General features: G+C 41.3%; 1 protein-coding gene across 2 annotated transcripts in view; it reads left to right on the top strand.

Moving 5' to 3' along the window:
- hoga1 (4-hydroxy-2-oxoglutarate aldolase 1) overlaps positions 1-16056 on the top strand; it is a 37415-nt gene that overhangs the window by 11447 nt on the left and 9912 nt on the right. For both annotated transcript variants that reach the window (XM_080451046.1, XM_080451045.1), the window contains exon 6: positions 15452-15548. In XM_080451046.1, the coding sequence (XP_080307172.1) occupies positions 15452-15548 (97 nt within the window). The remainder of the gene's footprint in view (positions 1-15451; positions 15549-16056) is intronic.

The raw sequence follows: 16056 nt of genomic DNA, 5'->3' as shown, positions 1-16056 counted from the left end.
CGGCAAATGCACATATATGGAGTCAAATGCACATAATGGAGATCAACACTGCACTGCACAACACAGCACTGAAGTTAGACAAAACATAAACCAAATGCACATATATGAAGATTTGAGTTTCAACATGCACTGATGTCAGAGACAACAAAAACCCCAGGGTCCTCTGTCAAATGCATATACATGGAGTCAAATGCCCCCGTGTTTGAAAAAACGGGTACATTGGCCAACCAAAACGACGGGTGCAAATGTTGACTTGACATGTTAATGTGCGTCTCCACCCCCAGAAGACACACTGACACACAAAAACCCAGTGGTGTCGACTACAGCCCAATTTAAGATACTTAACACATTCCCTGCCATAGACGGAGATCTCCGTCATTTCAAATCCAACCGTCGTTGACCGCCATTGATGGAGATACATTTTTGAAAATTCCACAAGAGGGCGCTAACACAACTTAGGAATGATCCCTTGACTCTGAGAGAAGGAATGGACGGATTTGACGTCATCCCAAAATACGTCACCTTCGTCCACTCCTATGTTGTTTTTTGTAGAAAAACACCTAACTCGGATTTCTCTTTTTTTTTGTGAAAACAAGCCTTGTTCAACGGGCGATAGCAACAAAATGGCCGATCGCGGTAAAAAAAAGTTTTGTTCCGTTGGATAGAGGAGACCCTCCCCCACCCCTCAGACACTCTTTGTTTACATCTGCGTGCACAACTTGGCTCCCTCGGCTCTCCGAAGATGGCTTGATATGTGCTTCTCCACCCCCAGAAGACACACTGACACACACAACCCAGTGGTGTCGACTACAGCCCAATTTAAGCTACTTAATTATTATATGGTTCTTACAGAGACCTATTTTCTTAATTTCCACGATTTCAAGAATTTAAGAAATGAGTCACATTCTACCAGTCCCAGTCATATACCTTCTATTCCAAATCTGTTCCAGTCATTATTCCAGATCCCTTCCAGCTGTTCCACATGGCTACATATTTGGTCAAGACTGATGTCCAATTGAAGATGCCATATATTTCATCTGGGCTGTCTGGTAGTGTTTTTCGGACCGTGTTTCTTTAAATGATTTCAGCATCCTCTGGAGGACAGAGTTGTGAAGTGTGGATACGCTGCTGGTGTGTCTTCAGGCTGTTTAAATGACTGAAACTCTTGTCACAGTATTTACAGAGGAAAGGTTTTTCTCCAGTGTGGATACGCTGGTGTCTCTTCAGGCTACCTAACTCACTGAAACACTTTCTGCATTGTTTACAGAGGAAAGGTTTTTCTCCGGTGTGGATACGCTGGTGTGTCTTCAGGCTAACTAATTGACTGAAACTCTTGACACACTGTTTACAGTGGAAAGGTTTTTCTCCGGTATGAATACGCTGGAGTGTTTCCAGGTTACAAAAATGACGGAAACTCTTGTCACATTGATTACAGTGGAAAGGTCTTTCTCCGGTGTGGATACGCTGGTGTCTCTCCAGTTTCGAAAAATAACTGAAACTCTTGTCACATTGTTTACAGATGTAAATTGTCTTTCCTGTGTAAGTCAGCTGACCTCTCTGTACCTCGGATTGAGTTAAACTCTTGGTAAACGGTTGATTGTTTGTAGATCTTGGTTCTCTCTGTCTCCTTGCTGCTTGCTCATTGTCGGGAGCAGCTGTTCATTGTCAAAGCTGCTGCTATCCATGGTATGTGGGCCAAGAATCTAACTTGTGATGTCTGACCTTACAATACAGGAATTATTACAGTGTGATTACCAGTAGAATATTAAGTCTATGGATCTCTTCTGGAATTTTCCTCTTGTAGACGGTAAAGGCTTGCTTGATGTCTGTCCTCATTCACGGCGTGTCGTCTACCTTTAAGCCAAGCTGATTCGATGCATGTGTCGTCATATGATGTCATTGCGTCGTCACGATGATGTCAGTCCAAATATAGAGTTCCATGGCAGTCATCCTATTTGCCCCCCGGTAAATGCACATATATGGAGTCAAATGCACATATGGAGATCAACATGCACTGATGTTAGACAAAACATAAACCAAATGCACATATATGGAGATTTGAGATTCAACATGCACTGATGTCAGAGACAACAAAAACCCCAGGGTCCTCTGTCAAATGCATATACATGGAGTCAAATGCCCCCGTGTTTGAAAAAATCACACCCAGTGTGAAGTGGGCGGTGTGGTCACAGTGGTCATCACAGTAATGGAAGTTCACTTAAAGAAAAGTAATATTGTGGACCAACCATTGTACACCCCTAACTTAAAAAAACCCATAAATGTGTTTTTTTTTAAGTGCATAGTCCTATTTATAGGGCTATGCACATGTGTCATGTTTCACTAGCCAATCACAGTCCTGAATAGACTGTGATTGGCCAATCACGGTGCAGGGTTAGGGGGGTACACTGGTGGCCAATCACAGCGCAGGGTTGGGGGGGTGCAAATCCCAAACCTCACATATAGGGGGGGTTTCACCGCCCAAAAACGGGTACATTGGCCAACCAAAACGACGGGCGCAAATGTTGACTTGACATGTTAATGTGCGTCTCCACCCCCAGAATACACACTGACACACAAAAACCCAGTGGTGTCGACTACAGCCCAATTTAAGCTACTTAACACATTTCCTGCCATAGACGGAGATCTCCGTCAATTCAAATCCAACCTTTGACCGCCATTGATGGAGATCATTTTTTGAAAAATCCACAAGAGGGCGCTTTAACACAACTTAGGAATGATCCCTTGACTCTGAGAGAAGGAATGGACGGATTTGACGTCATCCCAAAATACTTCACTTCCGATGTTATTTATTGTAGAAAAACACCTAGCTCGGATTTCTATTTTTTTTTGTGAAAACAAGCCTTGTTCAACGGGTGATAGCAACAAAATGGCCGATCGCGGTAAAAATGTTTTTGTTGCGTTGGATAGAGGAGACCCTCCCCCACCCCTCAGACACTCTTTGTTTACATCTGCGTGCACAACTTGGCTCCCGCGGCTCTCCAAAGATCGTCGATATAAGGTAAAATAAAGCTGGCAGAAGCTGATGAATTAATTAAATAATCCTTGGCAGCGAATGTGTTAATTATTATAAGGTTCTTAAACAGAAACCACGGGTGCCAAAACCACGGGTGCAAATGTTGGCTTAACATGTGCCTCTGCACCCCCAGAAGACACACTGACACACACAACCCAGTGGTGTCGACTACAGCTCAATTTAAGCTACTTAATTATTATAAGGTTCTTACACAGACCTATTTTCTTAATTTCCACGATTTCAAGAATTTAAGAAATGAGTCACATTCTACCAGTCCCAGTCATATACCTTCTATTCCAAATCTGTTCCAGTCATTATTCCAGATCCCTTCACGGCTACATATTTGGTCAAGACTGATGTCCAATTGAAGATGCCATATATTTCATCTGGGCTGTCTGGTAGTGTTTTTCGGAACGTGTTTCTTTAAATGATTTCAGCATCCTCTGGAGGACAGAGTTGTGGAGTGTGGATACGCTGCTGGTGTTTCTTCAGGAAGCCTAACTGACGGAAGCTCTTGTCACACTGTTTACAGTGGAAAGGTTTTTCTCCGGTGTGGATACGCTGGTGTGTCTCCAGGATACAAAAACGACTGAAACTCTTGTCACATTGATTACACTGGAAAGGTTTTTCTCCGGTGTGGATACGCTGGTGTGTCTTCAGGTTACTTAACTCACTGAAACACTTTCTGCATTGTTTACAGTGGAAAGGTTTTTCTCCGGTGTGGATACGCTGGTGTTTCTTCAGGTTACCTAACTCACTGAAACACTTTCTGCATTGTTTACAGTGGAAAGGTTTTTCTCCGGTGTGGATACGCTGATGTGTCTTCAGGCTGCCTAACTGACTGAAACTCTTGTCACATTGATTACACTGGAAAGGTTTTTCTCCGGTGTGGATACGCTGGTGTCTCTCCAGGTGCCAAAAATGACTGAAACTCTTGTCACATTGATTACACTGGAAAGGTTTTTCTCCGGAGTGGATACGCTGGTGTCTCTCCAGGCTCGAAAAATAACTGAAACTCTTGTCACAATGTTGACAGTGGAAAGGTTTTTCTCCGGTGTGGATACGCTGGTGTCTCTCCAGGTTCGAAAAATAACTGAAACTCTTGTCACATTGTTTACAGATGTGAATTGTCTTTCCCGTGTAAGTCAGCTGACCTCTCTGTACCTCGGATTGAGTTAAACTCTTGGTAAACGGTTGATTGTTTGTAGATCTTGGTTCTTCTCTGCCTCCTTGCTGCTTGCTCATTGTCGGGAGCAGCTGTTCATTGTCGAAGCTGCTGCTATCCATGGTATGTTATGGGCCAAGAATCTAACTTATGATGTTTGACCTTACAATACAGGAATGGTTACAGTGTGATTACCAGTAGAATATTAAGTCTTTGGATCTCTCTGGAATTTTACTCTTGTAGACGGTACAAGCTTGCTTGATGTCTGTCCTCATTCACGGCGTGTCGTCTACTTTTAAGCTAAGCTGATTCGATGCTTGTGTTGTCATATGATGTCATTGCGTCGTCACGATGATGTCAGTCCAAATATAGAGTTCCATGGCAGTCATCCTATTTGCCCCCCGGCAAATGCACATATATGGAGTCAAAAGCACTAGGGGTCTGCCGATATATCGTCCCGCGATATATTGCGATACATTTTCGTGACAATATGTATCGTTTTGGAAGAAAAAAATCGTATATATATATATCTATATATTTTTTTTACAATAATAATAATCAGGCATGCAAACAGCCCCGAGGTGAAAAGGGTGACAACATGTTTTTTTTTTTGGGGTCAGGTGTCACACTATTGCCCTATTTGCATGTCTGAATAATGCAAAAACAGAAATATTTATTTGCATTTGCTTTTTTTCTCCCCCATATATTTTCATAATAAAAAAGTGCGTATCGTATCGAAATCGCATCGAAATCGTATCAAAGTTGTGTGCCCAATATCGTATCGTTTCGTGAAATTAGTGTATCGGCACACCCCTAATGGAGATCAACATGCACTTATATTAGACAAAACAAAATGCCCCCGTGTTTGAAAAAACGGGTACATTGGCCAACCAAAACGACAGGTGCAAATGTTGACTTGACATGTTAATGTGCGTCTCCACCCCCAGAAGACACACTGACACACAAAAACCCAGTGGTGTCGACTACAGCCCAATTTAAGCTACTTAACACATTCCCTGCCATAGACGGAGATCTCCGTCAATTCAAATCCAACCGTTGACCCCAATGGTTGGAGATCAATTTTAGAAAATTCCACAAGAGGGCGCTTTAACACAACTTAGGAATGATCCCTTGACTCTGAGAGAAGGAATGGACGGATTTGACGTCATCCCAAAATACGTCAGTTCTCTCCACTCCATGTTTTTTTTTGTGTGAAAACAAGCTTTGTTCAACGGGCGATAGCAACGAAATGCCCGATCGCGGTAAAAATGTTTTTGTTCCGTTGGATAGAGGAGACCCTCCCCCACCCCTCAGACACTCTTTGTTTACATCTGCGTGCACAACTTGGCTCCCGCGGCTCTCCAAAGATCGTCGATATAAGGTAAAAAAAACGCTGGCAGCAGCTGATGAATTAATTAAATAATACTTGGCAGTGAATGTCTTAATTATTATAAGGTTCTTAAACAGAAATCACGGGTGCCAAAACCACGGGTGCAAATGTTGGCTTAACATGTGCCTCTCCACCCCCAGAAGACACACTGACACACACAACCCAGTGGTGTCGACTACAACCCAATTTAAGCTACTTAATTATTATAAGGTTCTTAAACAGAATTATTTTCTTAATTTCCGCAATTTCAAGAATTCAAGAAATTAGTCACATTCTACCAGTCCCAATCATATACTTTCTATTCCAAATATGTTCTAGCCATTATTCCAGATCCCTTCCAGCTGTACCACTCGGCTGCATATCTGGTCAAGACCGATGTCCAATTGAAGATGCCATATCTTTCATCTGGGCTGTCTGGTAGTGTTTTTCGGACCGTGTTTCTTTAAATGATTTCAGAATCCTCTGGAGGACAGAGTTGTGGAGTGTGGATACGCTGCTGGTGTGTCTTCAGGCTGCCTAATTGACTGAAACTCTTGACACACTGTTTACAGTGGAAAGGTTTCTCTCCAGTGTGGATACGCTGGTGTGTCTTCAGGCCGCCTAATTGACTGAAACTCTTGACACACTGTTTACAGTGGAAAGGTTTTTCTCCGGTGTGGACACGCTGGTGTTTCTTCAGGTTACTTAACCCACTGAAACACTTTCTGCAGTGTTTACAGTGGAAAGGTTTTTCTCCGGTGTGGATACGCTGGTGTGTCTCCAGGTTACAAAAATGACTGAAACTCTTGTCACAAAGTTTACAGTGGAAAGGTTTTTCTCCGGTGTGGACACGCTGGTGTTTCTTCAGGTTACTTAACCCACTGAAACACTTTCTGCAGTGTTTACAGTGGAAAGGTTTTTCTCCGGTGTGGATACCCTGGTGTGTCTTCAGGCTGCCTAACTGACTGAAACTCTTGACACACTGTTTACAGTGGAAAGGTTTTTCTCCGGTATGAATACGCTGGTGTGTCTTCAGTTTACAAAAATGACTAAAACTCTTGTCACATTGATTACACTGGAAAGGTTTTTCTCCGCTGTGGATACGCTGGTGTCTCTCCAGGTTCGAAAACAAACTGAAACTCTTTCCTGTCTTTCCTGTGTCAGTCAGCTGACCTCTCTGTACCTCGGATTGAGTTAAACTCTTGGTAAACGGTTGATTGTTTGTAGATCTTGGTTCTTCTCTGTCTCCTTGCTGCTTGCTCATTGTCGGGAGCAGCTGTTCATTGTCGAAGCTGCTGCTATCCATGGGATGTAATGGTCCAAGAATATAACTAATGATGTGTGATCTTACAATACAGGAATGGTTACAGTATGAATACCAGTAGAATATTAAGTCTATGGTTCTCTTCTGGAATGGTCCCTCTTGTAGACGGTAGAGGCTTGCTTGATGTCTGTCCTCATACAGGCTGTGTCGTCTACTTTTAAGCCAAGTTGATTCGATGCTCGTTTCGTCACTATGATGTCAGTCCAATTAAAATGGACTAATAGGTGGGTCGGTCGGTGGAGCACGGCCCCTGAAGTAGGTGCCCCCCGGCAAATGCACATATGGAGATCAACATGCACTGATGTCAGACAAAACATAAACCAAATGCACATACATGGAGATTTGACATGCGCTGATGTCAGACACAACAGAAACCTCAAGGTCAGCTGTCAAATGCACATACATTACATGGAGTCAAATGCCCTTGTCTTATTGCCAGACCCAAGGGGTCGGCCTACATGAGGCGTTGACCCATTTCGTCCATACATGGGCATAAAAGTATGTCCATCTTGTCCCTTTTTTGACCATATATGGACACATTCTGGGTCTGGCAGAACCAGGTCACCTGGTCTTGTTTTTAGGTGTGTGGGCCACGTGGCTACTGTACGTGGCCCACACACCTACGTGACTGTCGCACCACCGATCTGACTGATATGCCCATATACAGTATGGAGATCTCTGTATATATCAGTCCTTGCCCCTTTTATTCCCATAAATGGAGATCCCTGATGTCATCAGTATATGCCCATATATGGAAATACTGATATGCTCATATATGGAGATCTCTGTATCCGTCAGTCCCAAGCCCCCAGAGCCATGGTAGAACAGTGAAGCTGCCGTCGCCTGGTGGTGGTGGAAGTAGAGCGTTCTTCCAGGTGCTTCAAACGCCAGTGAGCAACTTTCATTGAATAGCTGATCTGCCAACCTTGTCCCTTTTATGCCCATATATGGTGATCCCTGATGTCATCAGTACATGCCCATATATGGGCATGCCTCCTTTTGTTCCCATATGCGGAGCTGACATAGCCTGGGATCAGACGAATCTGCCAGTGCAAAAAGAAAATTGCCCTCTGCGATTTGGATCTGGCACCGCTCAGTTGTGAATCCATTTCCTGCTCCTGAAGTCTGGGGTGATCAATCAGGGGCCAGTATTCAAATATGGGAGACTGCAATTGGTAGTTTGTTTGCGTCCAGAGGCATTGTTTTGATGCTGCCCCCTTGGAAAAAAACCTTCCTCATAGAAGCACCAGACTCATATCCACGCAGCGATATAGTCTGGCTACGTGAGGCTAGAGCTGACTGATTTTTTTGCTGATGCCATGACGACACTAAGCCAATTTTAATATAGGATAACACAACGACACGTTGTGAGCTTATAGATCGACTATTTTAGAATAGCTAAAGTATACATTTGGGGTTAAGTGGTTAATAATGCATGTTTTGTAATAATAATCTAAATCTGCAAAGTAACTTAGTAACCAGTGCTGTACTTGAGTAAATGTACTTAGTTACTTAACCTGCTGGTCTTTCCAAGGTTACAGACACTTTGTGTGGTGTGTAGTGCAGCAGTGATTGGATGACTCAAACAAAAGCAAAAACATATTGTTTTAATTAATGATTATTAAAAGAGGACATGCGGTTTCATATTCACCAAATGTAAACAAACCTCCTCTGGGTCAGGCAGGGTTAGGTTGCTATGGTAACAACAACGCGCACTGTCGCTGAACCATAATTGTGAAACATCTTACGGCAAAGTTCTGACGATTGACGACTTATCCCCACCTTATGACCACCTGAATCTTAGCGTCCCTGTTCTGGTCATGTCATAATGGGTGTTGTGACTTGTTGTGAGCTTGAAGATCAGGTATTTTTGGGAAAGAGACTTGTTGGGACCCTAACTATATTTTGAAAAACATTTAAAAAATAGTGAAAATAGCCGATCTCCTAGCTCACAACGCGGCTATTTTCACTATTTTAACCCATTATAACAGGGAAAGCATCTTTGTAATTTTAGATTTTGGTTATATATCGTTGTTGTCGGGCAGAAGCCTCTCATCTCTGTTTTACTTTTTGTTTACTTTAAAAAAAACAAAACAATTATTGTGTATTAAAAAGCCAATCTTAATTACTTCCTATGAACACTATATGTATCTGAAAACATTTTAGGTTAGAAATAAGCAACTTGGTAACGAACACAGGTTCTTCTACCGTGCCATAGCCTGAAGGGATGGAACCTTTTGATTGGTTGGGAGGCCGTTTCAGACTGAAACTTCAAAATAAAATGTCCGAAAATGTCATTGCACTGGACCTTTAAGAAAACTTAGGTCAGGATTTAGAAGGCGTTTCTAGAATCAGCCTCAGGTCTAAATGGGTTAAAAATGTTTTTAAAAAACAAAAGAAAATGGCTTAATAAGATTAGGCGCCGCGCAAGATAGGGCCCTTGGTGTACAGTGAAAAAAGAAAAACCAGTCAGCAAAAACATCGGGCATTTGTCACATTGGAGAAACACAAACAGGGTACAAAGCTTTGAGCATTAAAAAAACAACAACAGTGAGTCCCAGATAAAGACGCAAACATTCATTTTCCTTAGATGAACCACTTATTTTTCAAGTATAAATTTAGACGTAGTCAGTGTGGCAGAAAATAGACTACAGTGGGTTCAGCGAACCTCAAAGCATGTGGGAACCCTCAGCTGTGGCTTTGAGCGAGTCCCGCGTGGTTTCCCACAACAAGAGGTGCAATCATAACAGTATTGACGTTATTTATTTCTGTACTCATTTGCACAATGTGGACTTGCTGTTGTCAACTGAATGGGTGATCTGACCATGAATTGATTGATGATGTTCAAAATCTATGTTTTGTGGCCTTGGTCGATCCACCCTTTTGCATACAAGGTAAGTAAAATAAAGGGCACTGAAACATTGAAATGATAAACTACATGGATATGTCATGATGCCATTACATGAAACCGTTTAAAGAGAGTCTTCACTAACATATTATGTACGGCTATGTATTTACACACAAGCGCGCGCACACACACAGACACACAGACACACAGACACACAGACAGACACACAGACACACAGACACACACACACACACACGCACACGCACACGCGCACACGCACACACACACACACACACACACACACACACACACGGAGGAACAAGAGAACAAGTTCCAATCAACGAGCCAGGGGAATCAATTAGCATCATAATGGTCAATTAGCACGTAGAAGGAGACCTATCCAGGTGAAGGTAAAGGTAATGACAGATGTTAACATAATTTATAAATATAAAGTAAAACATCAGAAAATAATCAACACAACTGGAAAAGTATTTTATTTAATTGTTTACAAATGTAAATGGTGCACAGCAGCAGTCTCACAGTAAACATGATCAAAATGTAAATAAAAAGATGTACCCCAGCATTCAAGCGTGAATCTAAATATTACGTCCTGGTGGGTTATGCATCAATAGCAGTATATACATTTAGGGTATAGTTCACGATCAAAGGATCAAACATATTCAGACATTACCAACAGTATGATCAGTTGTGCCACATACTGTAGAAGCACAATAACAGGGGCATCGCATAATAAAAAAAGGACCCCATTGAGTTAAAACATACAGCATATCGTTGCTGTCAGATATAAACCTCTTATCTCCGTATTTTAACTTTTCAAGCTTGAAAAGCAACGCGTTTTGAGCGTTTTGAGCTATTTTTAAATTTTTATCCTGAAAAATAACAGTTTTGCATATGAGGTTTCCATCCGACAGAGATGATATACTGCTACTACTAATATAAGAACAAAAAGAACAAAAAGAACAAAAAGAACATAGTGGAATTGTAAAATAGAGTAGAATGAGACAGATACATGAATATGCATCACCGCTGATTTTGAAAAGGACTCTAAAATGAAAAAGCCATGAAAATATTATAACGATTACACTGGGGTAATAATTCTTCATTAAGGCCCTCAGGAGATCCGGTTTGCTAAGTAAATATCCAATAAGCTTCCCTTCTCTTCAATAGTAAGTCACGGTCTCTGCCTCTTGAGTGGTAGCGAGAGACCTTCTCAACGCCACAAAGCCAGAGGGAGGATATGTCATGTTTCATATCATTATAATGCACAGCTAGAGGGTAATCCCTATCTGTGCTTTCTGTAAATTGCACTCTTATGCTCGCCATTTGTGATCATATGAATCACTGGTTGTCAACGTTGGGCCCGGGGACCACCAGGGGTCCAAAATGGACCTTTTACGGGTCGGTAACTCTGAAGAGCATACACACACGGAAGGTTTAGAATCGCAGAATTTTAAATCATATGAGACCTGCATGTGATTACAATCTTGATCGGGAATTAAAGAATGTTTAGTTAAACAATCCTATATGAATGGCCTCCTATTAGCCAATTTTAATATAGGATTGTTTAACTAAACATTCTTTAATTCCCGATCAATTCCCGAATTCCCGATCAAGCGGGCCGGCGGGCGGACGTCACTCTGACGTCACTCTGACTCAGCCATAACCATATAAGGAGTTCCCAATGCAGCTACGCCCAAATATGGAGTGTGTTGTCCAAACTCAATGTGTCGTTATGGCATCAGCCGCAAACAAATCAGTCGGCTCCATATATAGGCAAAAAATGGGGCATGCCCATATATGGGCATATACTGATGACATCAGCAATCTCCATATATGGGCATAAAAGGGACAAGGTCTGACAGATGCAGAGATCCGGTTGTCCAGAGCCACAGATCAGACCACTATGCCCATATATGGTTATGTACATATATGGGACCGACCGACTTCAAACTTGGCGCGCGCAACGGCAAGGACGTGTCAAGCAATATGCCCATATATGGGCATTCCAACATATGGGCACATTCTGATGACATCAGGGATCTCCATAAGGGCATTAACGGGACATGGACTGACAGATACAGATATCTCCATATATGGGCATAAAAGGGACACAGGTAGACCGACAGAAACAGACATCTCCGAATATGGGCCCAAAAGAGACACAGACAGACAGGTACAACGGGTACTCTGACAAAGCTGTGCAACGTTAGGAGTAATGTTACAACTACAGTACTTTGATGTACACATACAACACACATACATACATACATACATACATACATACATACATAGCTTACAGTACATAATAATTATGTCAGTGAAGACGGTTTCATGTAATGGCATCATCTACTGTATGTAGTTTATAATTTCAATGTTTCATTTAGTCCATGAGCCAGACAAGATTTCATTATCAAAAGAGTGGGCAAAACATACCTATATTAAATTGTTTATAGGGTCAATATAAGTAAATAAATATATGATAACCTTTCCACAGGAGTAGCTTTTTCATATTTATCACACATTTTGTTATTTTCATTCACATGACGGGTGAAAAAATGACAAAATTAAAAAAATAGTTATCATAATGAAACTTCCCCAGTTGATTACTTACATGAAGACAATCATTTATCGTATTACAAGTTTTATGAAATTGTATATTGAAATATGCAAATGAGGTATTAGGAAAATACGCCCCAATTTGCATAACTTTCCAGAATCAGCATTGGAACATTGGACAAAGCCAGAGTGAACATTCTTATTTAATTTTGTTACGATGTTGGAGTCAAAGGTTTTTAACGAGGGAATATTCAATATTTGGCTCAATTTTGGGGCTCTGGCTCATGGACTAAATGCCTAATTTGCATATTTAAATATACAATTTCAGAAAACTTGTAATACGATAAATCATTGTCTTCATGTAAGTAATCAACTGGGGAAGTTTCATTATGATATATTTTTTTTAAATGTCATTTTTTTCACCTGTCATGTATGGGGAAAATAACAAAATGTGTGATAAATATGAAAAAGCTGCTCCTGTGGAAAGGTTATCATATATTTATTTACTTATATTGACCCTATAAACAATTTAATTTAGGTATGGTTTTGCCCACTCTTTCAATAATCATTGCTCAATTTTGGGGCTCTGGTTCATGGACTAATTGCCCTTTCCTTATTTTACTTCCTTGTATGTAAAATGGTGGATCGACCGTGCCGGTCAAAACATAGATTTTGATATCATCAATCAATGTATGGTCAGATCACCCATTCAACTGACAACGGCAAGTCCACATTGTGCAAAAGAATACAGAAATAAATAACGTCAATACTGTATGATTGCAGCTCTTGTGTGGGAAACCACGTGGGACTCGCTCAAAGACTCAGCTCGCTATTCGTTGGCACGGGAGGAAGGGAAAAGCCTTTTCTTTTTTTATGGAGGTTTTCTTCAATTCTTATTTCTTTCTGAAAACATTATTTGAGTGGTCTCCGGGGCTAAAGCAAAAAACGGCAACCCTCCCCAGGCATAGTTGGAATTACAGACTTGCTCCCCTAGACGTGAAACATCCGGAGGGGACCAAATGTACCAATTCCAATCATCTTTACACCCACCCTTCATTTGTGATCCAAATGATCTAGAAATAAGGCCCAGGTTTAAAAACAAAAAACACAATTACCCTTTGCTTTCCAATCAAAACTAGAAAAAGTGCTACTCGGAGCACAAGTCTCCGCCAGGTCAGGTAGGTTATTGTGGGCCAGCAATGTTCGGAATTCGCCAATCAGGATAGAATATGAAAAATCGGACGGATCCGTCTTGATCACATGACTATAGAGATACGGTAATGTGTACCGATTTGCGTGATGTTTGGAATTTTTTTTTAGGAGTAATATAAATAAAAAAAGCAAAGATCTGCCTCCTGGTGGCGCTATAATAGGGCAATGTGAAACATTTGAGATAGAGGTTCTGCTCTGGCATCCAGGGAGTGTGTATGTGCAGTTTCGCTGCGATCAAGCCAACCGTGCTGGAGATTAGCTGGTCACGGACGGACAGACGGACAGACGGACGGACGGGGTGCAAAACATAGTCTCGGCCATGCCTTCGGCCTAGCGGAGACGATGAACAAGCTACTGTGTACTGATGATCTCTAGTTTTCGGTTCAGTGTATCCAAACAATTGAAGAAAGTCTTGAGTTTTGAAAATATGGCATTTTTAAAGATCTGTGAAGTGAGTATCCAAGGTTTAGAAAAATATTCTGAAGTTTCAGTGTTCTGAAATTGTCATCAAAACGATGGTGGAAAACTGTAATTAATGCTAAAAGACCACGGTTAAAGTAATGAGTAGTTCTCTGCCACCTGGGTGGACTGCAGTCTGTGCCATGCTGTTTTTACACAGGTGACAAATATAGTATATCGTCGCTGTCGGGCAGAAACCTTGTATCTCCATGTTTCAACTTTTTCTTTCGTAAATTAATGTCCTACTCATCATACTAAAGTGTCGCACACAATTTGTAAGAATAGCAGATCAACAAGCTCACAATGCGTCACATCGCGATGCGTTGTGAAATTGCGAAAGTGGGTTTAAAGTCAGTCTGTGGATTTTATAAATGTTGAACCTTGTGACTAAATAATTGGACTACATTGGATACATTGGAAAACAGGTTCTTTTTTTCCATTTTCTGAAAAGTAACAGTTTTGGACATACAAGGTTTCCACCCGACAGCGCTGATATACATACAGTATATTATATTAGGGTACGGACCGTATTCACGCTGTTAGCAGGGACCAGCGGGAGCTCTTATTATAGCCCTGCCTGAGTGATTGATCAATTACAGGCCCTGTGTGTTTTTGAAATGACTGATTGGTGGATTGACTGACGCCAGCTGGTTAAAAATAAATCCTCCCATAAGTAACGGTAACAGTGATGGACGGTGAAACTGGAGTCATTCCCCACGGAATGTCATCTCCCGCACGAAGCAAAAGTGGGGAGGGGGGGCATGGGAAAAGGGAATTATCTTACAATTCCCTTTGAACATTTCAACATTTCAGGTTTATTTGGATATAGCGCTTCATATCCAGATTGACAAAAGAGAATACGAAAGGCAAACAAAATAGTGAGGGGATGAATTTTTCATGAGCTCTCCCCATCCTCCTTTTTCTTTTCTTTTTGAAGTTGCCTCTTCTCTCTGGGGGACTCCTCTCTCTCTCTCTCTCTCTCTCTCTCTCTCTCTCTCTCTCTCTCTCTCTCTCTCTCTCTCTCTCTCTCTCTCCACAGCTCACGCTCTCCCTGACTCTCCCCTCCTCCTCCATTTTGGATGCAGAGAAGAAGATAGCCCTCCAAAACCCCAGACTCATGAGAATTTGGGACTGTTGTTGTTGGTTCAAGTTATTTGGTTTCTAGTTCTCTCTCACTCTTAAAGCGAATTCGCGCTTTGAGGCATGACACAATATGCTTGACAAAAATGAAGTATTTTCTGAAAAACACACGTCAAAGGGGTATATGCAATGACGTATAAATTAAGCGTGGGTGACAGCTACCCCAGAGAGTAAAATATTAGCCCTGACAGCAGGGAGAAGTGACGAAGATGAAGCGAACAAACATTTGAGTAAGATGAAACATTTTTCCTTTGTCTTTTATTTTATTTTAACATGTCTCTCTCTCTCTCCCTCTGTTTCTCTGTGTTCTACCCATTCCTCAGATCACACGGATCGGCCTGATTATACACAAAACCAAAGCGCAGGATTTCCAGGTTCTGGCTGGCTCAGCGGGGTTTCTCATGGCTGCCTATTGTGTTGGTAAGAAAGAACCCCTGGATGATGGTGGAATGTTATGACTGGTACACACAGTGGTGTAAAGTAACTAAGTACATTTACTCAAGTACTGTACTTAAGTACAATTTTGAGGTACTTCTACTTTACTGGAGTATTTCCAATTTTCACTACTTTATACTTCTACTCCACTACAACTCAGAGACAAATATTGTGCTTTTACTCCACACAATTATTTGAAAACTTTAGTTACTAGTTACTTTGCAGATATAAATCATTATATTATAAAACATACATTAACCACTTCGGCCCTATTTTATACCTAGGCTATTTGAAAATAGCCGATCTACAAGCTCACAAAGCGTCGTGTAGATCTGCTATTTTCAAACATTTTAGTACTTTTACTTTTGGTACTTTTACTATATTTTGATGCCAATACTTTTGTCCTTTTACTCAAGTAACATTTTGAACACAGGCCTTTTACCTGTAACAGATTTTTATATTGTGGTATTGCTACTTTTACTTAGGTAAAATA

Source organism: Gymnoscopelus braueri (genome assembly GCF_963280865.1).
Source record: "Gymnoscopelus braueri genome assembly, chromosome: 2".
Lineage (NCBI taxonomy): Eukaryota > Metazoa > Chordata > Actinopteri > Myctophiformes > Myctophidae > Gymnoscopelus > Gymnoscopelus braueri.
Note: the sequence above shows the minus strand (reverse complement) of the source record. Positions and strands in the feature narration are given on the sequence as shown.